Source organism: Solanum dulcamara, chromosome 1 (assembly GCF_947179165.1).
Source record: "Solanum dulcamara chromosome 1, daSolDulc1.2, whole genome shotgun sequence".
In the NCBI taxonomy this organism is placed as follows: Eukaryota; Viridiplantae; Streptophyta; class Magnoliopsida; order Solanales; family Solanaceae; genus Solanum; species Solanum dulcamara.
The window spans coordinates 4,581,991-4,608,000 of record NC_077237.1 but is presented as its reverse complement, the minus strand read 5'-3'; the positions used below and the strand labels follow the sequence as shown (position 1 = coordinate 4,608,000).

Here is a 26,010-nt window from a genome sequence, read left to right as displayed (position 1 = left end):
GTTACAAATGCTACTAAAGAATATTTCAAGAGAATTCGACCCGTACCCCCGATACCTAAAAAATTAGTGGGCTACCACACACGAAAACTGGAAAAATCGCTTAATTCTTTTTCAATCGCCCCTAAAATGCTCCTAAACATCGTAGATGCCCTGTGCGAGGTTATTCGATTCATTTCCCAAGTCTTTACGGATACTACTAAGGAAGAATCCAAAAAAAATTGACCCAGACCCCTGGTACCTAAAAATTCAAAAGGCTAGCACAAACAAAAAACTTGCAAAATCGCCTAATTCTTGTTGCGTCGCCCCTAAAATGCTCATAAATATCGTAGAAGGCCCACCGAGGCTACGAAAGTCATTCCCCAAGTCGTTGTGAATGCTACTAAAGAAGAATACAGGAAATGTTGACCCAAACCCCCGACACCTAAAAAATCTGTAGGTTAAAACACACAAAAAAGTAGCAAAATCGACTAATTCTTCTTGCGTCGCTCCTAAACGACGTAGAAGCCCTACCGGGGATACTGGAGTCGTTTCCCATATCGTTACGGATGCTACTAAAGAAGAATCTAAGAAAATTTGATCCGGACCCTCGGCACCTAAAAGATTCGGGGCAAAAACACAAGAAAAACTGGCAAAATCGCCTAATTCCATTTGCAAAGCCCCTAAAATGCTTTTAAATGTCGTAGAAGTCCCACCGAGGCTATTGAGTCGTTCCCCATGTTGTTACGGATGCTACTAAAGAAGAATACAAGAAAATTCAATACGGACCCCCGACACCTAAAAATCTATGGACTAACACACATGAAAAACTAGCAAAATTGCCTAATTCCTGTTGTGTTACCCCTAAAACGCTCCTAAACGTCGTAGAAGCCCCTCCGAGGCTACTGGAGTCGTTCTCAAGGTCGTTAGGGACGCTACTAAAAAAGAATCCAAGAAAATATGACTCGAACCCCCGGCACCCAAAAAATCAGTGATCCAACGCACATGAAAAACTGGCAAAATTGCCTTATCACTGTTGCATCCTCCTAAAATGCTCCTAAACGCCGTAGAAGCCCTGTCGGGGCTGCTGGAATCGTTTATCAATTCGTTGCGAATGCTACTAAAGAAGAATCTAAGAAAATTTGATCCGGACCCCCGACACCTAATAAATATGTGGATTAACACACACGAAAAACTTCCAAAATCGCCAAATTTCTGTTGTGTCACCCCTAAAATACCCCTAAATATCGTAGAAGCCCCGTCGGGGCTACTAGAGTCGTTCCCCAAGTAGTAACGGACGTTACTAAAGAAGAATCCAAGAAAATTCGACCTGGAACTCCGAGACCTATAAAATTCGTAGGCTAACACAAATGAAAAACTGGCAAAATCGCCTAATTCCAGTTGTGTCGCCCCTAAAATGCTCATATACGCCGTAGAAGTCTCGCTGGGGCTATTGGAGTCATTCTTCAGGTCGTTACGGGCACTACTAAAGAAGAATCTATGAAAATTCAACACGGACCCCCGGCACCTAAAAAATTCGTGGGCTAACACATACGAAAAATTAGCAAAATTGCCTAATTTCTGTTGTGTCGCCCCTAAAATACTCTAAAATGTCGTAGAAGCCCCGTCGGGGCTACTGCAGTCATTCCCCAGGTCGTTACAATTGCTACTAAAGAAGAGTCCTAGAATATTCGACCCACACCCCCGCATCTAAAAAATCTGTGGGCTAACATACACGAAAAACTTACAAAATTGCCTATTTCGATTGCGTCGCCCCTAAAATGCTCCTAAACATCGTAGAAGCCCCGACAGAGCTACTGGAGCCGTTCCCCATGTCATTAAGGACGCTACTAAATAAGAATCCAAGAAATTCGACACAGACTTCCGGCACCTAAAAAAATCTGTAGGCTAACACACACGAAAAACTGGTAAAACCACATAATTCTTCTTGCGTCGCCCCTAAAATACTTCTAAATGTTGTAGAAGCCCCTACGGGGCTACTAGAGTCGTTCCCCCAGTCGTTATGGACACTACTAAAGAAGAATCCAAGAAAATTCGACCCAGACACCTGCACCTAAAAAATCTATGGCTAAAACACACGAAAAACTTATAAAATCGCCTATTTTCTGTTACTTCATCCCAAAACTGCTCCTAAAGGTAGTAGAAACCCCGCCGAGGCTACTGGAGTCATTTCCCAAATCATTATGGATGCTACTAAAGAAGAGTCCATGAAAGTTCGACCCGAACTCCCATCACCTAAAAATATCTGTGGGCTAACACACAAAAAAAATTGACAAAATCACTTATTTTCTGTTGTGTCGCCCCTAAAATGCTCCTAAAAGTCGTAAAAGCCCCTCTGAGGCTCCTGGAATCGTTCTCCGGGTCGTTACGGATGTTATTAAAGAACCCAAGAAAAATTGACCCATACACCTGGCACCTAAAAAATCTATGGGCTAACACACATGAAAAATTGACAAAATCACCTAATTCTTATTGCGTCGCCGCTAAAATTCTCCTAAATGCCGTAGAAGCCCCGCTGGGACTATTAGAGTCATTTTTTCAGTCATTACAGACTCTACTAAAGAAGATTCCAAGAAAATTTGACCCGAACCCTCGACACCAAAAAAATCTATGGGTTAACACACGTGAAAAACTGGCAAAATCGCCTAACTCCTGTTGCGTCGCACCTAAAATGCTCCTAAACGCCGTAGAAGCTCCTCCGAGGCTATTGGAGTCATTCCCAAGATCGTTACGGATACTAATAAAGAAGAATCCAAGAAAATTCGACTTGAACCCCGGGCACCTAAAACATTTATGGTATAACATATCCGAAAAATTGGCAAAAATGTCTCATTCTTGTTGCATCACCCTAAAATGCTCCTAAATACGGTAGTAGCCCAATCGGGGCTATTGGAGTCTTTCCCCGGAACATTACGAATGCTACTAAAAAAATACAAGAAAATTCCACTTAAACCCCCGACACCTAAAAAATTTATGGTCCAAGACACTAAAAACTAGCAAAATCACTTAATTCCTGTTGCGTCGCTCCTAAATTCCTGTTGCGTCGCTCCTAAAATGCTCCTAAACGCCGTAGACGCCCCGCTAGGGCTACTAGAGTCGTCCCTCAGGTCGTTACGAATGCTAATAAAGAAGAATCCAAGAAAATTTGACTCGGACCCCCGACTCCTAATAAATTCGTAGGCTAACACATACGGAAAACTTGCAAAATCGTTTAATTCCTGTTGCATCGCCCCTAAAATGCTCTAAAACGTCGTAGAAGCCTCGCCGAGGCTACTGGAGTCGTTCCTCAAGTCGTTGCAGACGCTACTAAAGAAGAATATATGAAAATTTAACCCGGACCCCCGGCACCTAAAAAATTCATGGGTTAACACACACGAAAAATTGGCAAAATCGCCTAATTCCTGTTGTGTCACCTCTAAAATACTCCTAAATGCAGTAGAAGACCTATCGGGGCTACTGGAGTCGTTTTCCAGGTTGTTACGGACACTACTAAGGAAGAATCCTAAAAATTCGATCCAAACCCCCGCATCTAAAAATTTTGTGGGTTAACACACACGAAAAACTTGCAAAATCGCCTATTCTTGTTACGTCGCCCCTAAAATGCTCCTAAACATCGTAGAAGCTCCGAAGGGGCTACTGGAGTCGTTTCTCAAGTCATTACGGACGCTACTAATTAACAATTTAAGAAAATTTGACTCGGACCCCCGGCACCTAAAAAGTCTGTAGGCTAACACACACGAAAAACTGGTAAAATCACCTAATTTCTATTGCATCACCCCTAAAATGCTCCTAAACGCCGTAGAAGCCCCGCCGCGGCTACTGGAGTCGTTCCCTAGGATGTTACGGACGCTACTAAAGAAGAATCCAAGAAAATTTGACCCGGACCCTGACACCTAAAAAAATTGTAGGCTAACACATACGAAAAATTGACAAAATCACTTAATTCTTGTCCGTCGCCCCTAAAATGGTCCTAAACGTCGTAGAAGCCCCACCGGAACTACTGTAGTCGATCTCCAGGTCGTTACGGACACTACTAAAAAAAATTCAAGAAAAATTGACCTGGACCCCCACACCTAAAAAATTTGTAGGCTAACACATACGAAAAACTGGCAAAGCCCCTAAAATGGTCCTAAATGCCGTAGAAGCCCCTCCGGGAGTACTGGAGTCATTTCCAAGGTCGTTACGGATGCTAGTAAAGAAGAATCTAAGAAAATTCAACCTCGACCCCCACACCTAAAAAATTTGTGGGCTAGCACACAAAAAATTGGCAAAATCGCATAATTCTTGTTATGTCGCCTCTAAAATGCTCTTAAACGCCATAGAGGCCTTGTCGGGGCTACTGGAATCGTTCCCCAGGTCGTTATGCACGCTACTAAAGAAGAATACAAAAAAATTCAATCCGGACCTCCGACACCTAAAAAATTCGTGGCTAACACACACGAAAAATTGGCAAAATCGCCTAATTCGTGTTGCGTCGCCCTTAAATCCTCCTAAATGTTGTAGAAGCCTCGCCGCAACTACTGGAGTCTTTCCCCGGGTCGTTACGGATGCTACTAAAGAAGAATCCATGAAAATTCAATTCGGACCCTCGACACCTAAAAAAATTGTGGGCCAACACACACAAAAAACTGGTAAAATTGCCTAATTCCTATTGCGTCGCTCCTAAAATGTTTCTAAATGCCGTAGAAGGCATGTCGGGGTTACTGTAGTTGTTCCCAAGGTCTTTATTCACTACATTTCATTTTGGGCCTAACTACTGTGACTCGACCCATTTCTCTGTCCATAATAAGCCCATTACACTACATTTCATTGGCCTAATACTAGTTTGACCTGACCCGACCCGACCCGACCCGTTACTCTGCCATTCCTCGATCTCTTTGCACCTAAAAGAGCAACAACAAGAATCAGCAAAGAAGAAGAAGTTGAAGAAAAGGAGAAATGGGTATTCTAAAACTATGTATTTTCTCCTTGATATTCATTTTCTTGATGAAATTTCATTACATTTCAGCTGGATTTTACAATAAAGAAAGAGATGTAATAGAATTGGAAAAAGGACCAGAAGATGTAGCATGGGTGGTTCAGTTATCTGATCTTCATTTCAGTGTTCATCATCCTGAACGTGCTCTTAGCTTCGAAAAAATTATGGGTATTACTCTTTCGATGATCAATCCTTCATTGGTCTTCATTACTGGTGATCTTACTGGTAATAATCTACTTTTTTTGTTTGACCCCAAATTTTTGTTATGTTGTTTATTTCCTTTTTTTCTTTTGAATTTGTTGGTCTTACTTTCTGTTGGATTTGTGGGGTTCTTTGAAAAGAACTTTTTGATGAAGGAAAATGGTTATGGAGGCATTTTAGTGGAAAATTAAGGAAAAGGGGAACTAAAAATGTGTTCTTTTTTATGTTTCTTGGAAATGTTGGGTTGGAGAATGTGATTGGTGGGTTTTATGGGTAGAATTATTAGCTGTTGTTTGGCTATAGATTTTGAAGTTGAAACTTGAAAGTTTGAGTTTTTGAAGTTGTGTTTGGACATGCATTTTACTTGGAAAGAATTTGAAATTTTGTTAGTGGAATCCAATGAAAATATTTGAAGTCGATCAAATTTCATGGTCAAACGGATATTTGAAGATAAATTTTCAAAATCTACTCCCAAAATCTGTAGCCAAACACTAGCTTATACAACAACTTTGTTGATGCTGGAGGCATTTGTGTGGAAAATTAAGGAAAAGAGGTTTCAAAGAAAATGTCCTTTTTGTTTCTTGAAGCTATTGGGTTGGGGAAATGAGGTTGGTGGGATTTGATTGGGGTGGAAGGGGGTTGGAGCGGACGTTAAAATGTTAGTTTTCGGGAGAAAAAGATGAATCTTTATCAATGTGAAGTAAAGAAGAAAGAAAATTGACTGAAAAATACAAAAAAGTAAAGAACATAGTTCTGCATGGTTCTTTTCTTGTTGAAGGACCACACATTATCGCATTAGTGAAAGCTATAGCATGCATGTGATGCTCAGTTTTACAAGGCAGTAATGTTTTCAAGATGTGATCATACATGACTATGGTTTAGTTGCAAAAGTAGCTTAGTTTTGTTTTATCTCCTCTGTATCCGGTACCATGTCAATTATCACACAAGGTAATTTAAGAATTTAAGGTGAAGTTCTGCAAGCAAAAGCTTTATTTTGATTATTCTTGGTTCAAGATTTAGTCATAATTGAGATCAGTGCCACTGGTTAAAGTTTCTGAACTGTCGTTTAAGGTATCTCTCTGATGTTTTCATGTCATGGTTCATTTTGTTGACCACTAAGTCACCTGTAAATTGTTCAGATGATTGTTAGATGTAGTGCGTTTCCACAAGTTGATTGCTATACATAATTGAATAAAGTATTTGTCAAAGCATAAGATATCTCAATGATCTTTGCTAGTATACGACTGATAATTTCTATTGTCACCAGATGGAAAGAGCAAGGATTTACTAACAATGAAGCAAGATGAAGAGGAGTGGTTGGAATACCAGAAAGTCCTGGATGATGTCATTAAAAGGAGTGGACTGAAGAAAAACGTGTTTTATGATCTCCGAGGAAATCATGATATTTTTGGTGTACCGGCCATTGGTGGTTCATTTGATTTTTACTCGAAGTATAGCATTAATGGGCAGCTAAAAAGAAGTGGACTGGTCAATAGTGTCACTATTCAGGTCTGTTATAGATCATATCTGTTAGCTTCTTTTGTTCTATACACTCTTTTTTCTTTATCATTCAAGCTGCCAGTATAGTGCCCTTTCAAATGAAACTAATATGGAAGGGAAACCAAAGGTGTTCAAAAGAGGCTTGAGAATTTTCTTAGACGAGGATAAATGTAGTGTAAAATTGTAACATGGGCAATGGGGAAGAGGTAAAATCCATGTACGGAAGCATATCTGTCTATACAATATTTATGAATTTTATTTTGGTATTTATCACAAATTATATAAAGGAAAATCTTAACAATCAATTGAGTTCTATTTTAAAAGTTTGAGCCAATTTCTTTTCTAATTCTTTGATTCTGCATGTTGGAATTTTCTCCTCTTCTTAATGTAACCATTATTAATGTAATTTTTTCCAAAACAAGAATGACGCTATCGATGTAATTATTGGCAATGTTATCATCATTTAGACACCCATAGCCTTCAGAATGAAGGGTGAATCATCACTTAACTTTAATATAAATCAATCAGCTAAGCTTCAATCGCAAACATCAGAAACTTTGTAATGAAATATTTTGAGCTTATCCACCTAATACATCATACTCTGCTATAAGCCTTGACCTCTTATGATGACTAATCGCTGTTATCTGTAGCTTGCTTGTTCCGCAGTTCTTCTCGAAACATTGTTTGATTCTAAAAGCCTTTTAGTAACATATAATCATGTATGTTTTTCCTTGAGCACTAGCAAGATTGAATTTTGAGTTTCTGGATTGATTCTAGCATGTGTTTATGTAATTCTTTCTATTATCAGCATTTTATCATTCTTTAAAGCATGTGCTCTATGATCCAGACTGGTGAACGCAGTATTCAGTTCCTTGGATTTGACAGCGTTACGTCTTTAGGTCTGCGGGGCCCAACCAATCTATTTGGTCATCCCACTGATCAACTATTAGATGAAATAAGCTCTGAGTTCTCACTACTAGATTCTCGACCCGCCAAATCTGTTATCAAGATTGCTTATGGGCATTTCCCACTTTCATTTTCTGCAGCATCACATTCTGGAAGAACCCTAAAAGATACATTTCTGACGCATAATTTGTCAGCTTACTTATGTGGGCATCTGCATACAAAGTTCGGTAAGAATTTAAAGAGGCATCATGAGTCAAATCAACATCCCTTGTACTCTAAACATCTTCTCCAGTTGAATGGACATGGATCACTTCCGAATAATTCAAAAACTTGTTCAGATGGGGCTACTGAATTTAAAGAGTTCTGGGAGTGGGAAATGGGCGACTGGAGGAAAAGTAGAGCAATGCGTATATTGTCTATCGACAGAGGATGGATGTCTTTTGTTGATATTGACTTCAGGTTGGGAGCTAAGGATGTTATTATATTGCCAACATTTCCTCTGGACTCTCGCTTTACTTTGGAGAGATCGTTTCACAAGTGCAAGATGGAGTCCTTGAACTTAAACAGTATCAGGGCTCTCGTATTTTCTTCTTCTTCAGTTGTATCAGTTGTGGCTAGGATATATGATTCAAGGCCTGGAAATCTCGTTACAGTGTTGGAAACTCCTATGAAAAGAAATGAGGATTCTACATCTAGGGGGAACCTTTACACATGTCCGTGGAATTTTAATGCCTTTGAAGATCCATCTCCTGATAGATTTTTGTTGCAAATAGAAGCAGTTGATACTGGAGGCAGATCAACTTTGACTGAACTAAGGCCATTTTCTGTTGGCGGTCTTCGTGCTAGGCTTTCATGGAATTGGAAAGAGTTTATGGTAATGGGTTGTCAGTGGGAGGCTTTATATTACCCAATACTATGGGCCTTCTATCTGTTAACTCTTCCCATCCTCGTCTTTCCAAAAGCTATCTTTGTATATTTTAGGAAACAGTATACTTATAAGAACTCAGTTGGAAATAAAGGACTGGTAACTTGTGTGGCATGGATTCTATCAGAGCTATACAATCTTCCACTTGTATGGTTCTCAATAATTATTTACTTGTTTTACCTCATATTATGTCCTTGGCTTTCTGGCCAAGTTTTCACCGAAGGAGGAGAAAGGGGATACATGACCTACAGGGGTTGGGTGTTGAGATTGAACGAGAGGGCAAAGCTAGACTTTCATGGATTTCCAGATATAATGGTGGTAGTTCTTCCTCATCTTTACTTTGTAGTGTTGCCTACAATTATTGTGATTGGAGCATTAGTGGCTGAGAGGGCAATATTTCAATATCATCTTCGAGCTCTTTCTGCAAAAAAAGAAGATGATTATTTGGTGAAGAATAATGTATCTGCACCTACCAGTGGAAGAACTAAGACGCTGACATTCCATAGGCGATGGATTAGGAAAATGCTCCTGTTAATGTCTACAGTGATTTGTTGGAAGCATTTCTTGGTAAGTTTTCAACTCATCTGTTTGATGTCCATGTTTACTCTGATTTAAAGTGCCTTTCTTCTTAAACAAAATGCTTGTTTTCCTTCTTTAAACACTGGAGGATTGTTGCCTTTCCAAATTCCCATAGGCCATACCGACTTTTCACTTAGTGGTTATTGACATGTTTCAATGTGGATTACTGCTCCATCTTTTTGGAACACATTTGACATCACGTATATCCTTCATATAACCAAGCCAGATCTTTTCCCAATTATGGGAAGTACTTTCACATAGATAAAAGAGGAACGTTCAATATGGCACCAAAGAGTGTGGTCTAGTGGTCAATGAAGTGGGTCAAACACCACAAGATCTCGGGTTCAAATCACAGCAGAGACAAACACACTAGGTGATTTCTTGCCATCTGATGTATGGTCACTTTTATGTCAAACATACATGAGAAGACAAAATATGCTTAAAAACATCCGTTCTCAGGAGCTAACGGAGGTTTACATTCTGTCAATATCTTTTCCATTCATAAACTATTTAACCACCATAGCATTTCGCTCGTATGAGATATCCTCCTTATTTTTTGTTTGTGGAATGCACAACACCCTGATTGTTCTAAGTAAGTTGCAATACCAACAAACTGTCCATTAATTCCAGAGAACATACAGAAGAATACGTTTAGCTCGTTGCAAGATAATATATTTCATTATGTTTCAATTCTAAGCTTTCCTTGATCAGCATATTCAAAGAATAGAGTACCGTCTTTTTGTTATTCGCTTTTGAACAATCCGCTTCTTGCTAATTTTGTTTCTTTTTGATGCAGAACTGCAGAGCTCTTATCAAAGCTTATGCTATGAATCCATTTATCCATTTCCCTGTCTATAGCATGTCAATTCCTCTCCTGTTAGCTTATACCATCTACAAAACTAGCAGAGCTTGAGTAGAATTTTCGGAGGTGAAACTACATATAGAGCTATAAGTTCAATACATCAGACTGAAATGTACACCGGCTTATTAGTAAGAAGGCATCAATGCTGCTGCTTCACCAACAGTTGTAGATCACATGTGAAGGCTTCAAAGATTGCGGTTAGCCCAAAGGGTTGGTTCTAGATGAATTTCTTGGTCATCAAGAGAAAACATGGAAGGCTTCAAATTCCAGTTGATAGACTAGTAGAAGCATTGAATATTCTGTGTTTTAGACATTGAAATGCTGGTACAAGAAATCGATCTTTACGTAGTTTTACAACCATTTGAAAAAATGCAGCATCTTGTTGCAGCAATGTACAACTTCAGATCCATGTAAATGTATTACTACATAAACTTCACACATGCAAAATTGGAAATGCATTAATTGAATAAGTCAAGTTTTACATTAGAAGAACAAAATACCAAGCAGGGTAAGGTGAAACAATTAGCATGTGTAAGCTTTATGTTATCCCTTCATCTTTTATTCTTTGTTTTGGTAATAACCATTTGGTATTTGAAGCCAATTGAGTCTAACTAATCGGAATTCGTGTTAGGTTCATTACGATGAGTTAAAAAGTACACTTACCAAAGGTTCTCTATTTTTAGAATTTCGTATCTCTTAATGAACGAAATATAACTCACACATCCCTAGTTATTCCCAACAAACCCAAGGTAAAGTTGAGGGGAGGCTGTCAAAGTTGTTGACTAAATATCCAGTTTAAAGACATCCTTTTGGATTAGGACTTAGATATATAATTCAAGTCGAGAGTACAGTTTACAGCCTTACTTGAAAACCATTTAATGAAAAAACTATGTTTGGTTTAAAATAATATTTCGTACTTCTGTTAGATCCTCTCTAATTCCTCTATTCAAATATTGAAAAATATAAATAGCCTGCGCAAACCTTCCCTAGAAGCTAAGAGAACAATTCGAACATTTAATAATGCACTTTAGTAAGTGAAACATGTATTAGCTATGTTGCTCGCACTTCTTGGACTCTCCAAATGAATTCCTCCTAGATGCAAAGCAAGAGCAAAAGCATATTTCCAAAGAATCACGCATGCACCCATGACATTTTTGAAGAGTTCAGAAAACATTAGGTATAACACACTTCAAGATTTAACTATCCATCCAATCCTTCCTATTTTTTTGTAATTGTTTTTTTAGTTTGGACTTCCAATTTCATATGATGTGATATGTCCTTAAAACTTCCTAGCTTGGGTTTTATAAGAAAACACCAGAAAGGAGCTTCTGAGCCAATGAGCAGTTACCTAAAGTAACACTTAACTAACACACAGCTTTGTATAATCAGGGAGTTGAATATTTCAAAAGAACATTTTTCTGGCACAAGTCGGATACAGTTTACAAAGATGACAGACAACAAACAGTATGTACATATTCATCTCCAGATGTATGATTGGTTTTCCAACTCATGGCCATTAACTTATCGTCTCCATCATACTTTACGACTGTCAGCTTCCGATTTTTTCCAGCATGTACGCGATTTAGAAGACGCATCTGGAGCTGGACCTCAGCAATCAGCAGATAATGAGGATTTTCCCAATCTGTAGCAACTCCAAAAATGGCTTCAACGACGCTGCTGACACATCTGGCATGCGGTAGCAGGCCTAACATTGGCATATGTACAATACTCACAAGACCAATGTCCTGAATCATCTATGTTTCTAGAACTGCTTGATCTCGATGTAGTTCCCTTTCCTCTACCACCCTTACCTTTGATGCTCCCACCTCCAAGGCTTTTCGAGCTAGCTGCCCTGCTGTAAGCACCATGAGCATCCACATCCGAGAGACCATTTTCTAAAGCTCGAACCAGGTTCTCAAAGTAGTTTCGAGTTACGCTGTCATCATTGAACAGAATAAATTACATTAGTACTCTCCCTACTCATCTCTATAAATAAATTATAACGGATTGGGATATCCCTGCATTTCAGCAAGATGCTCAATAAATAGGAAGAACCTCCACCGAATGCACACTACAGTTGAACGTAAGCAAGAGACAAGAACAGACCCTAAAGATGATCAACCCTGATTAAAAGGATTTCTTAAATGCGTACAACAGCCGTACTAGTTCTCTTACTGAAACTATGAATCACAAGTGATTCCGTCTTTCATGTTGGAATAGCTAACACAGAAGATATCATATATTATTTATCGGTGGACATGCCTCAGAACCCCAGCTTGAGTGCGACACTAAGAAACTAGGCTGCTACACTAGCACTAATCCATTTCAAGTATGTCAAATGATTGCGTACTTTCATATATGGGTAAGTTCCCTAACTACAAACTACAACAACATACCCAATGTAATCCAACAAGTGAGGTTTGGTGAGTGTAGGATGTACGCATAGTCGCAAACTTTACCCCTATCTTTGTGGGGTAGAGAGGTGGTTCTGATAGACCCTTGGCTCAAAAGAAAAGTTTTTGAAGCAGGGTTCTAAGAAAATATGACAGCAAGATAGCAGGTAAGTTCCCCAACTGGCGAATAAATATCTACTGTCAACAGAAATTGGCATATGTTGCACTTAAAGAATGCTTACCCTAATGACTTGCTTATCCAACTGAAAACTTGGAGACCTCAATATTTCTGGGACGCACTACTTACAGATCCCGTGATAGAATAAGAGTTTTGCGAATGGAGAATTTAATCATGACCTATTAGTTGTCCATTCAACTTGCCTTTTACATTAGTTAATTCCAAACAATAGGATCACCTAAAATTTGAGTCTTAACCTTAACAATAGGTTTAAATCTTTTTGGTGGAATATCATTAACTCTCAAGACTCGAGCAAATGCAAAAAATTCTTCCTACTTATCCAACAAAAAGAAGCGCAGAAGCCTCTCCTTGTTCGAAAGAAACTAGCAATTATAGAAACCTCGTCTGCTAAAAGAGTTGGTAATATCTTCAGCAAGATTTTAGCTTTTCTCAAGGAATGTTAAGAACATGACACGTCCTTTTGTGTTCACTTGCAACCTAATTCCAACAGGGATAAAATTAATTTCTATTAATAATAGTCAAATGCTATACATTCTGTTCATCTGCTCCTACAGAGATGAAAAGCAAGACACTTTTATTCTTTTTCACACATCCATGTTAGAACAAAAGGGTTCAACTTAAAAGATTTAGCCAACTAGTAGTCTTCAATTCGGCATTTCTAGAGGCAGAAATCTCCAAATCTCTTGCAAAGAACAGAGCAGCACTTGAGCCATCATATTCACTAGTCATTAACAGAAACTAAAGACTAGACCTCTAGGTTTAATGCAGAATCTATATTACCTTGTAAGCCCTGCAAGCTTTGTTCGGAACTCATTAAATTCTTTTGATGGACCTTGTGCATCAAGGTAGCCCTGGAGTTCCTTCTCCGCGCACTGATGAAGCCGTTCAAGTCCAGACTCAGCCTCACCTACAGCATGAAGGATAAGTGCCTCAATAAATCAAGGAAACCATCTAAATGTGATTCTCGAAAAAGGAAGCAAAGGCAAAACCTTGTAAATACTCGAAGAACTGCCTTTTGGCATGTTCATGCTCGGGTAAGTAATAACCGTATGCATAAGTCCATTTTAGCACACGCCTACACTCAACAATCTGCAATGATTTCGCCGTCATAATCAATATATATACATGAATCAAGAGAGAGTAAGAACACTCCATACTGATATAGAAGATTTACATTACCTGCAACCAGGCCTCTATAATAAATTTGAGCTGTGATTCGGGTTGACACTGTTTGTCACTCAGCTTCTCAAGCTGCAAAAGTGCAATCACTATAAATGTTTTCCAGAAATTCAGAAGTACAATGACAACTTGAAAGAGAAAGATGGCCAAGTCCTCTTTTGATACCCAACCTTGTACTTGTCCACTTTTGTATGGGTTGATCAATGGATGAACAAGTAATGTAGGAAACAGGAAAGATAACAAAAAGCTTTTCTTTTGCCTCCAATGGAACACTTTATATTATCACAATGAGATATACCACACACACACAGATCAGGCTAGAACACACCACTCATACATGCATGTAAATTGTTAGATAACAAGCAGAGACAGTTAAAAAAAGAATCAGAGGAGCAGACTGAAAAAAACTTAACAGCGAAATTAAACTCCGCAGTTCAGTCTATAGAAATGGGGACAAGACTTCAAAGGGAAAATATATAATGAAATTCTTTTTGAGTTTGAATTTGTTCATTCAAATCGGGGTTCTTCTAATTCATGAATATTTTCAAATTCTTCAGGAAAGAGAAACAAACAGTTAAAGCAGTTTGTTAGTTAAGTGTATAAGCAAATAGCAAAAGACTGTTGTGTGTAAAAGATTTTTTGTTTTTTTTTATATGTAAAAGAAATCTTCTTACATGTACTGTTTGCATTTGCTGAAGATCTGAAAGTGCCTTTTGCCGCGACTGCAATATGACATAAAAAAGATATTACTGACATTAGATAAGCAGTTAAACAAGGATGCTGCAGCATCTGTAGAGAGACTTCTCCCAATAAATAAAAAGAATCAGAAACAAAAGGAACGTCATTTTTGAGGCAAAGAAACACAATTGAACACTACTTAGTCTCTATCCCCAGGATGCAGTCTTCGCCCAGTTCAACATGAAATAATTTTTTTTGGAACTAGTTCAACATGAAATATATGCAAAGCAATGAAGACGTGCACAGAAGTTTAACTACTGGAACAAAGAAGATAGTAACAAACCCATGACATAAGTGAGAACTATTTTTCTAGATGATTACCTTTCAATTCAGACCCACAAGTTGGCAAATGTTTCTAGTGCCTTCACACTGCACAAGATGATTTGAGAAGACAGCAGGAAAGATGATTACAGTAAAAGAATAATAACTGCCATGAGGAAGATTCAAGTCCCAGACGTGCATTCCTAAGGTTATCTAGATATCATATATGAAGATAAACTAAAAGGGATAAACATCTTTTTGGATTGGGTTGACTTTGCTATCAAAGGAAGAGGTCATTTTTGGGAAAAAGTAGAACAGAAAGCATGTCAAACAAAATTGGAGGATTAGAATTAGTTACATAAATTATTTTCCCTTAGTTATATTCACCATGCACGGAATCTTTATGTCCCATTAGCTTATGGGAAAATCAATCTTAAATGTGCATGTTCCATTCAAAATTAATGTTGGAACTATCAAGATGTCGTACAGGTCAACTTCATGCTGACAATTGCATAAGAATATAACTTGATAGTGTCAATACATCATCTAATCTATATTTTCATATTGCATAAGTAGATCTTTAGATTGGTAATAATAGACTCCCAGTAGGAGCAGAAGTTATGCAGCACCTACCACGATTTGAGACATTTCCATGGACATTAGACTTTCTAGCTATTATATTTAAATTGATGACGTCAAAAGCAAGGTCATGAGAACCAGAACCACACTATCTGAAAGCTTGCTGACAGATCATGTATAGAAATTTCATGTGCCAAGTCACATAACAATTCTATCCATCATCCATGCAAGAAGCCATCACCACAAATTTACGTAACAAAGAAAAATTACAATAGTATCTAGAAAGAACATGAGCAAAAACCAATCTTCTGTTTCTATTGTCCTCCTAACAGAAGTTGAGATAGCTGATAATGAGAAACAACCAAAAATAAAGGTGTCCTAAACCTCTACCTACCGACTGGTTGGTGGCCCATCGCTCATAGTAATGTGTATATCTTTCTAAAGAATTTTTTGCCATCTCTCTCCTCTTTTCAGATTCATCAAACTGGAAGGAAAACATCAAATAAATATTAGTTAACTTGTAATTAAAGAACTGAATTAGCAGATAAATCTTGAAATTAGAAAATACTAAAAGAAGCAAAGATCTTACTACTCCCTCTTGCTTTGCTGACTCGTAACGGTTGCACGCATAAAAGCCACCAGTTCTCTCACCGTGATCAGTCCAAGGGCCAAGGCAGAGCCTGCAAAGATGTCTTCTTAGTTCACAAGAATCACAAAGAAACCAGATCTGGGAAACAGCCTCTCTACCTTCACAAAGGTAGGAGTAAGACTGCGTACACACCACCCTCCCTAGACCAGACCCCACTTGCAGGACTACCCTGGATATGGTCTGTTTTTCTTTTCTTTCTTTTTTTTTTTTGGGGGGGGGGGGGAGGGGATTTTTAAAATGGAAGCATACTGACTGAAAAAATTGCTCACACGATAGCATATGCTAGGAACAGGAACTGTAAAAAAAATCTATGGAAATAGCTGATACTTACCAGCAAAACTCAAATTTGCAGGGTGGTGTGCATGTGATATGCATGCACCCCTGATTTTTCTCAATTGGCCGCTTGCATTTCGGACAAGGCTTAGAATTAGCTAATATCCTGCAATGTCACCAAGATAATTATGTTTAGTTTCACGCATTAAAACAGTATGCATATCCAGAAAATGCAGCTTTAATTCGGACATGGAATTCAGGCTTAGATGAAATACACAAACATAATGGTATAGAAAGTTAGCCAGGTTGTCAGGAGGCCGAGCTAACACAGATGTATAGTCGAAAAACGATTGATTAGCAGCTCTAATAACACCAAAATATATCTCTGCTTTGAAGCATGAACTGTTATATGGAGAAAAAAAACAGGTATATATTGGCACCATACAGCAGTTAAAATTGCAAAGAACTAATCTCAAAAACCTCAAACTTATACAGATTCGACAACATCAAGGACAGTAAAAACTGAGTCTTAACAAAATAGGAAAACAGTAACTACTTAAAGCCTATTTGAGATGCAACACATAGAGTAGACAATGGACCATTATTTTAAATTGCTGGATCAGGCTTATTTGTAGTGGTAAATTCTGAGATGGCTAGGACTAGAGCAGCAGAAGACGGGCACTGCAAAAGAAACAATGCTTAGCAGGGCCTTTAGAAGATGCAGGATGTGGGATGTTGCTCCTCTAGCACTTATGTGGAACACGTGCAGAGAGATGAATAGGAGAACTTCTGATGGGGAAGGCGAAAGATTTTGCACACTTGAGGAATAGCCTTTCTTTTTATTTTTGTTTTTGGTGCACCCACGAGATTCCTATATGTATAGATGATGGGGTGTTATTCATATAAAACCATGTCTTTTCCCAAGGTTTTCTATTTCTGCTACACTTTCTTGGATATTGCACCTTCTTGCCACAATGACACAAAATTACCAACACAGAGAAAGCAATTTTGGAATCAAAACCTATGCAAAAGAAGAATAGAAACCTTTTCTTATAAGTTCCGAGCACGAAAATGGCTGCATTATAGCCCTTTCAGGAATTTCATAGTTTTTTATGCTCCAACATTACCTTTGTGCCTTTCGTTATCACGGACACTATTTTTTCCCAACAAAAGGAAGACAATAAAGATTACAGTAAGTTCCATTTAAAATTATGAGCCAATTTCACCTACGTCTCCAAGATGGTTAAAACCCATCTATGGTGCAACAATTTCACCAGAGAACGTACTAACTAGATTAGCTCCATCCTCAAGTTATTTCATCTCTCTTACAAGCCTAATTTACCAAGCCAGCTAAACCAAGAAATACAAAAGATAAAGGAAAGGACATGATAATAAAATCTGTTACTACATACCAGTTCATGTTTTCAGACTCTGCACTGTTCTTCAAAATCCACTTAGACACAGTTCCACAATCAACTGGACGATGAGTTTCCTCGGTACACTGAAAATATGTAACTCGTACAGATTACAGAAATGCAGAAACAGAACAACTATATTATATAAAGTAGTTAAGTTTAAACATTGCAACTCACATTCCAGCAGAAACTATATGAGCAACCGCAAGTAACGTCATAGCTTCCACTACCAACAATAAAGTCAACTGCATAATCACATCCTGGAGCAGGACACCATTTTGTCTAAAGAAGACCAGAACAACCTTTAGGAACTTAATAGACACACAAGGCATATAGTAAAGATTCTTCCAAAAGACATAACAAAAAGTATCACTAGGGAAGGCGGGGAGATATACAAGGCAAATAACAAAAGCTTTATGCGAGCAATTACCTTTCTATTGTCCTCCACAAACGACCTGATAAAGTAGCGATTATACTTCTTTTTGTCATCGTCATTGGCCAATTTGTTTATCATATCTAGACCGATAGCAGCACTACAAGATGGATCAGGACAGCGCAACATCAAGCATCCAGGACCATCAGTGATGGCAGTGCTAATGTACCCTGCATCAAATAGAGAGACAATGAGAAGCTCTATGGGATGCCTAAATGGAAAATGATGAAAACTTAACCATACCACGACCAATTGGTCGATATAGGACCAGCCCCTCTACCTTTGTCCACTTAAATACCAAGTTTTTGTCCACGACAAGGTTCAACCACATGACGCGCACATAATCCACACATCATGTGTTGCGCTCTTACCACTAAATTGTTCTATGATGACAAGATTAACCAGTAACTGTCTCATAGAATTAACTGTAAACTTTTCTCGTTAGCTTCCCATATCCATATGTTCTGGAAATCAACCTTTGGCACCTATATTTTTCTAAATCAAGTAACAACCTATTTAAGTGAGAAAAGCCCCTGTATGCAAGCGGAATAAGAACTCAGATAAAACTATCGTCCTTCATGGAAGACAGTGAATGAACTGTGGTAACAGAAACCCACACAAAAATTAACCAACAACACCAGAGTAGCCCTTAGATATGCAAAACATTCCCACACCCTACTGAACCACCCCCCCCCCCAAGTACCAAATAAGAACCAAAGGAACCACATCCCTATAATAATACTCAAAACAGCTTCCGGGAACCTATAATAAAATTCAGAAATCAAGAACAACCCTGAAATGAGTACAAAAAGTATAATCCTCCCATTAGAATATTGCTATCTTCTTCTTTCCAACATCTTTTATTTGTCAACGAGGTAGATGAGCTCAAAAGAAAACCTCAAGCATCGCGACAAGATAAACCAGCAAACCATGTGTAGGACAGTATAGAGTGATTTAAAGATTTTATCAGGTAATTCTGTCTACCGGAAAAAGGCTAATTTCATTAATCTAGAATGCCAGGTTTCTCAAGGAGATGGAATGTTTGACCCAAATGCCTTTCAAAGATCCATTAAAAGTGACAATTTTCTGAAGAAATTAACCTTGCCAGCATGTGAGACAAAAAGGATGACCGCAAGCAACCGCACTGATCTCCTTCCGAGGATAAACGTCAAAGCAGATCCCACACGTAAGCTGCAAGAAAGAAAGTGCACGTCTTGAATCCAAGGAAATAGTAGTGACCAGCCCTAACCTCTAGCTTCACTCCAATCTAAAAGAAGAAAGTACTCTTCATCTATGAAATTTAATTACCTCTTCTCCATCAGGGAGTGGCATGGGATTCTCTAACAAACCAACAATCCTGCGGACCTTTCCTTCATCTGCAAACCATTCATCATTCACTTTGCTGACACTCCTGCCGACCCAAAAACGCTAGGATATTTAGCATATAAGCCCTAAAAACTTAAAAGGCTAGTACATATGTGGTAAGTGAGAGCAATGTGTATCAGATTCAAGATCCCAGAAGCAAATGTTAATTGCCATAACCGCAAGCATACTTTTCTTTTTATAAAAACAAATAAAATCATACTACATGACTACAACAGCATGCATAGACTGCAAATCTGTTGATGCCCACAAAAATCAACTGAGGGCTGAAAGAACTTCTAGTTCAATACCCATTGTACATCATCATCTAAGATCTGTAATCATAACTACAAAATAGTGCTTATGAAAAGAATTTACCAGTTATAATGCCGAAGCAGGATGCCAGCAGCTACCCTTGGAATAGAGAGCACTGTAGATATCTTTGTAATACTTTCCTCTTGGCATTTGTGAATATCAGCTTCATTCAAGATGCTATAGTTTGACTACAGAAAAGGTAAATCAAAGTAAAAACGTGAGAACGTTCAGTAAGCAAGCATTTAGTGAAAAAATTAGTATGATAAAAATCAAAACAACTGGAGAACCATGACTACAACATAGGATTCAATAGTTAATTCACTTCATCAAACATTAAGATAATTATGCAAATTTTGGCTGTAACCAATGCACTAATACCTAGTATTCCAGTATTATTATCACATTACAACTTTTTTTTTACTTTTTTTTTTTGAAAAGGTAATAATTGTATTCATAAAAAGCACCAAGATAGTGTTGCAGCTTCTGTACAAAAAAAGTAAAAAATCTAGTCCTCATTGAATCTTAAAGGAACTCAATGAAATTTAATAAAGTTTCTATGTATTCCTTTTAGCACCAAAATGAAATAACAAGATACAATTTAAGTTAATCCTCTGAACTGATTTTTGCTCCTCTTCAAAAACATCTTGAATTACTTTCTTTCCAGAACATCCACCAGATATAAGCTGATATCGTCTACCACCAGCTATTTGTTGCTTTGTCCAGCCGTGCATATACAAACAACAGAGAAGATCCTGTGTATCCCCAGGACCATCTAATACCAGCAGAGTTATAGCTTTCATAGAGATATTGGGTCGGTGATAGGACAATACGAAAAAGGATGATTAATGGTTTATTTTTGGCTGCCACATAAGTAACATCTGCTACAGAAATGTAGCCCTCTTCTTTAGAGATTATCAATGGTGAGGCAAGCCTCATTCGCCATAATCCAAAAGAAACATATCACTTTATGTGGAGTTCTTGACTTCCAGATTTGTTTCCACGGCCATGGCTTGAGATGTTCTTCTTTGTTCAAAATCCAATAAAAAGACTTCACCAAAAAGTCTCTTTTGCTGCAGCCTTGCCATTGCAATCTGTCAAACACAGATGGTGCAACCTTGAGAACTTTCCAAAGCTAATCGAGTTCACACACTCTTTTGGGCTTTGGCATTCCCAATCATTCATATTTCTCCTAAAGTTAATTATCCAAATCCCATTAACTCTAGATTCAGCCACATTTGCATTAGAAAACGACAAACATCATATGAATTCAGGAACTGGTCCTTCAAAGGACCACGAACAATCCATTCATCCAGCCAGAAAACAGTTTTGCTTCCATTTCCAGTTCTAATACTTCTAAGTTGCTTGAACTCAGGCCGTAGATTCTTATGCTTCTCCTCATTGACACCTTTAAGTTTTTACAAAGGTATAGTACACCAGTATCCTTCGAGCACAGATTTAAATGAGATTACCCTACTCCACAAGCTTGTTCCTCTAGGTTGAACCTCCGTTACAGCATACTTGTAAATTGTAATTGTAGACACCAAATTGTTGCCTTAAAGAGATACCCTAAAGCTTATAAATTGTAAGCATGCAGTTGCTCTACAATTACATCAGAATTATCAACTGTGAGAAAACAAGGCTCTTCCCTCCTTGTTAAACAACCCCACCCCTTTCTTCTATCCACTTAGATTAAATACTAGCAATATCTTACAGCTGTTCATAAAACCCAAAATAATTAAGTCCCTTCCTTAAAAGAAGCAAGAGGCCCCCAAAGAAGGGAGAGACCCACAAAAAGTCTTAAAAATTGTTTTCTTACCCACATAACATGCTTTTAGAAGTCAATCAAAGGGGATGAGCAGTATCAAGAAATTATGTTCTGTAAACAGAAAGCATCCTTAATGGCTTTTTATTGAACTTGCTCCACAAGATCTTCTGCACTATCTTCATCCTCAAAAAAGGATCTTCTCTTCTGCTCCATCCTTCTATTATTTCTTATGTGGATCTAAAATACATCACGCATGAGGTGATTTCAGGTCCCTTGTCATTTGTCAAAGTGTTAATCTTCGATCTTCAGAATATATCAAGAATCTGAGAATAAGCACTTGAAGTGGTGAAAACATCAACGTTGGGAACCGGAAACAATTGTCGAACCATCATTTTCCTGCCCAATCAAAATTACAATACCTCCAACTCAATGTTATTAAAAGCTTCAACGAGGCGAGGCAACAAGTCAAGGGGCTTTTGTTCCCTGAAGCGAGGCGAGATCAAAAAGTGTTTGCTTTAGCAGAAGAAACAGAAGTGAAGGGAGTGTGAAGCGTCGCTTTTGCGACAGACTTGGCATCTTCTCCTCCAATTCTAGGGTTTCGAAGTAAGTTCTTCCCCTTTTCTTCTTCTTCTCATTTCTGACTTTTTCTCCTCTTCTTTTCTCCTTTGCTTTGATTCCTTTTCTCTTCTCTCTTCTCACTTCTCTTCTTTTTTCAATCTTTTTCTGTACTTCTTTTCTCCTACGTTTTCTATTCTTTTCTCTTCTCCTCTTTTTTGGAATTATTGAAGATAGGATATTGCTCCCTTTATGATTTGGTCTTAAATTTGCTTAACATGTTATGAGAGTATCTATTATTTACTTTCTAATTCAAGGATTGAAAGATTTGCTTAATATGTGCCAAGGGTCTATCAGAAATAGCCTCGATACCTCCACAAGCCAGGGATAAGGCTACATACACACCATCCTTCCCATACCCCACTTGCGGGATTACATTGGGTATGTTGTTGTTGTTATTTCTATTGTGGTCTTGGTTATTTATTTATGCAAATTTAATATTTTTTATTTTAATATTAAATTGCGCTTCAGTTGAATAAAACTTGCGCTTCGCTTCACGCTTCTCGCTTTGGTGAAGCGAGACGTAGTTGCTTTTCTCTGCTTCTCCCTTTCCTATTCACTGCTCCAACTAGAAGGTTGTTGAAGAGATGCTTTTCCTCCATCCAGACCTATTCTTCTACAGTTTTAGCATCAAAAGAGACATGTGTTGCAATTTGGTTTAGTAAGTGGTACTTCTTACAAGGCACCGCTTGCAAAGAAGTTCCACAACATTACTCAAGCATTCATTGGAGCACCCAAATTCAGATACAAATGTTTTTTTTAAGAAAAGGTGAAGATTCAGCCCAAAAATGTTTTTTCCTTCCACAATCCATAATACATTTAGGTTTCATGGCTACACCTCAAATTTGATTTGAACTGCCACAAATATGATGCTCAAAGTAGCCTTATACATTCCCTTGGACAACCCCATCATTATGTCATACCAGTCTTAATAATATCCATATTAAAATCACTCTCTTGTCATTTGTCATTATTCCATATCTAACTTACAGCATCCCTATTAGGAACATACACTTGGTTACCAAAGCTGGAGATGAGATATCTTAGTTTCAATGCGAAAAATTCAAGAGCTACGATTAGAGAGGACATTTGCACCGGACTGCAAGGGGAATCGATCCCACATCAAGCACGAGATCTTTTAGTAATGGATTCCCAACTATCAATTTCTTACTTAATTAATGGATTCTCAACATAAATACAGGGTTTGGGCAAACGTTACAGGGTTCCCCGGAACCCCACCTGATACACTGAATCTGCCTCTGTCTGCACCCGATTTTCTGTGCTAGTTTAGTAGTCATAAGTCCCTTCTTTTAGAAAGGCAAAACATGGACACAAACCTCCAACCTAATAGCAGAAACCCAGAAAAGAAAGCAAGCAGTAAGAGACCCCAAAATGGCAATAGTTACTGCTGTCTGTCCTGAACAAACCACTCCCTCCGGTCCATTTCACTTGTCATGTTTTTCTTTACACGTCCTTTAAGAAAACATTAACTAAAGAGATAACTTGACTAAATTATCCTTATTTATTCTTTGATAAGGATTTAATACAAATCTCTTTTCACCATGTTAATCTCTCTCCACATTTATTAAGCGTAAAGATGAAAACTAATAATAAATTATATCTCAATTTGCTAAACTGAAAACTATTTTGTACCAGTTTGTTTTAGTAAGCACGACAACTACAATGGACCGTAGGCCAGAGAGAGTAAAATGTATTCTGAAGGGAACCCCAATTATTCTTATCAAAAAAAATGTTATATTTTCCTCTTCCCCCCTTCTACTAAATATGGAAGAGAAAAGGAGTTAATCCAACCAAATCATTCCTCAGTTTCCTTCCATGTGAATCAACTCTAACTCAAACACTAGATATTTCCCTCTATTGCTACAAATCTAAGTTTCTAAAGCCAAAAGAAATTTTTTGAAACAATAAATATGTCAGTCAGGACACAGGTAATACAACAACATACCCAGTGTAGTCCTTAGAGCATATGCAGACCTTACCCTACCTCAAAGGTAGAGAGGCCGTTTCCCACCTCTCATCAAAACACAGATAATCTAAGAGACATATCACTTTGACAAAAACAATAACTAGCAGCTAAAAAGCAACCATCCATTCAATTTCTTTACTAGCAATGAACTATTTCCAGTAATCAATTAAAAAATAAAAAACAACAGCACCAAATTCAAAAAAGCTCCTAAATTTAATAAACAAACAAAACAAAACAAATCAAAAAAAGCGAAAAAACTCAGAAATCTTCAACTGTACCTGAGAGCGATGATGTGCGATGACCGTATCGGAATCATCGGAGTCGTTATCGATGAAATCGTAATCCATGACGTCATCATCGTCGGAATCATCATGAGCATCACCGCCGCTGTAGAAGTCATCATCGAAGGACTCGCCGTCGTCGGTAGCGTCCTGCATCATCAATTCATCCTCCGATGCCATTTCTCCCTTTTCACACCCCACCCCCCTGCTTCTCTATCTATCTATATATTATTTGTGTATGTATAGGTTGAGGAAATGAAGAGAAATTTATTGAGAGGAAATATGGAAAAAAGGGGAAAGTAGAAAATGGTGTAGTTTCTACAATAGCCTTGTATTGTAGGAAAAAAGAAAAGCAAAATTCTTTTCCCTTAGATTGAGGTTACATTAAAAATATATTTCTATATTTTTTTCCACATTTGGCTCATGGTTAGTATGGGCTTAAAAAAATAATTGACAATGTTAATATATTGTTCTCAAATTCATTGAACATAACAAAATTGAGATAATGATATTCTACTATTTATATATTTACTTGTTTTTCCATGTTAACGTGGGAGTAAACTAGTATAATTTGTATTATAATCAGACTCTGAGAATACGTAATTCATAGACTTATTCTTTATTGTCGTTTGATCGTTTTGAAACTTTGATTTTTTTGAAATTTTGATTTTAAGAAAATTTTGAACGATAAAACGGTGTGTATGGTTGAAGTGTGCTTGAAAAGTAGGTTAGAATGATATCATCAAGTGCATGTTAGATTGAGAGTAAATATTGTTAACAAAAAGAGAATAGTCATCTTCATTACAAAAACTGACTCATTTAGATGTGGGGTGCGATGTGTGATCAATCGTGAAAAGTCAGTAATAAAGAACCTACTCTCACGTAAGTAAAGAAAAGCAGATCGAAGCCTGACAAACTTCTAAATTCAACGCTATATGTCCACATCTTGTTTTAATATAAATTTAATTCTTCAAAATGAATAACACGTATGTATAGTAATTGCATGAGAATTTATCCGTGTATACCCTTTTAACACCCTCGTAAATAAACACCACTATATGGATGGTCGTTGAGTTAGATGATTATGTCAACCGTCTCTACTTGACTCATTCTGTTATCACCGAGTAATTTATTTAGTCTTGATTTATCTAACATATTTGTTGAATTATACATAATTGTTGAATTATTTAACTTACCTTTTTTTATCATCCCGTGCTACATTATTTCGTTGCCAAATACCATCTCACTTTTAGATTTTTTGGTCTATTTTCACCTACTTTCTTATTTTTCTCTAAACTCATTAAAATTATGATGTTGTTAAAGATAAATAAAGGGGCCAAAATTGAGTTCAAATAAAACTTGACTTAATCACAAATATTTTTGTCTAACTTCAATCTCTTTTACTTGAACTTCATTTATATGTGCATAAACTTTGAACAAAAATGCATGAAGTCAGATAAAACTAATTATACTTCGAGTAAAAACAACTGAACTTCATACACATACAAAAATGGCTTAACTTTAACTATACATACAAAAAAGAGAAAAATATCTTAATTTTAGTTATATATGATTGAAGTTCAGATAAAAATAATTGTGTATGATAAAAATAAAACTT

At 37.5% G+C, this 26,010-nt stretch overlaps 2 protein-coding genes across 3 annotated transcripts; one reads left to right on the top strand and one right to left on the bottom strand.

Moving 5' to 3' along the window:
* Positions 1-4,867: 4,867 nt before the first annotated feature.
* LOC129899014 (putative metallophosphoesterase At3g03305) lies at positions 4,868-10,466 on the top strand. Of its 2 annotated transcripts, none has more exons than XM_055973769.1 (4): positions 4,868-5,143; positions 6,444-6,685; positions 7,524-9,074; positions 9,883-10,466. In XM_055973769.1, the coding sequence occupies exons 1-4, from the start codon at positions 4,936-4,938 to the stop codon at positions 9,997-9,999; spliced, it is 2,118 nt and encodes a 705-aa protein (XP_055829744.1). In that variant the 5' UTR covers positions 4,868-4,935; the 3' UTR covers positions 10,000-10,466. The 2 variants fall into 2 exon arrangements, with proteins under 2 accessions (XP_055829744.1, XP_055829737.1); XM_055973762.1 differs by having other exon boundaries at positions 4,868-5,200.
* Positions 10,467-11,308: 842 nt separating this feature from the next.
* LOC129899008 (probable E3 ubiquitin-protein ligase ARI8) lies at positions 11,309-24,707 on the bottom strand. The gene is made up of 15 exons (XM_055973750.1): positions 24,390-24,707; positions 19,808-19,932; positions 19,376-19,478; positions 19,168-19,258; positions 18,065-18,237; positions 17,812-17,916; positions 17,632-17,720; positions 16,278-16,385; positions 15,887-15,977; positions 15,692-15,781; positions 14,394-14,441; positions 13,720-13,791; positions 13,530-13,629; positions 13,321-13,447; positions 11,309-11,884 (listed from the first exon to the last, which is right to left on the bottom strand). The coding sequence occupies exons 1-15, from the start codon at positions 24,570-24,572 to the stop codon at positions 11,614-11,616; spliced, it is 1,776 nt and encodes a 591-aa protein (XP_055829725.1). The 5' UTR covers positions 24,573-24,707; the 3' UTR covers positions 11,309-11,613.
* Between the last annotated feature and the right edge of the window lie 1,303 nt (positions 24,708-26,010).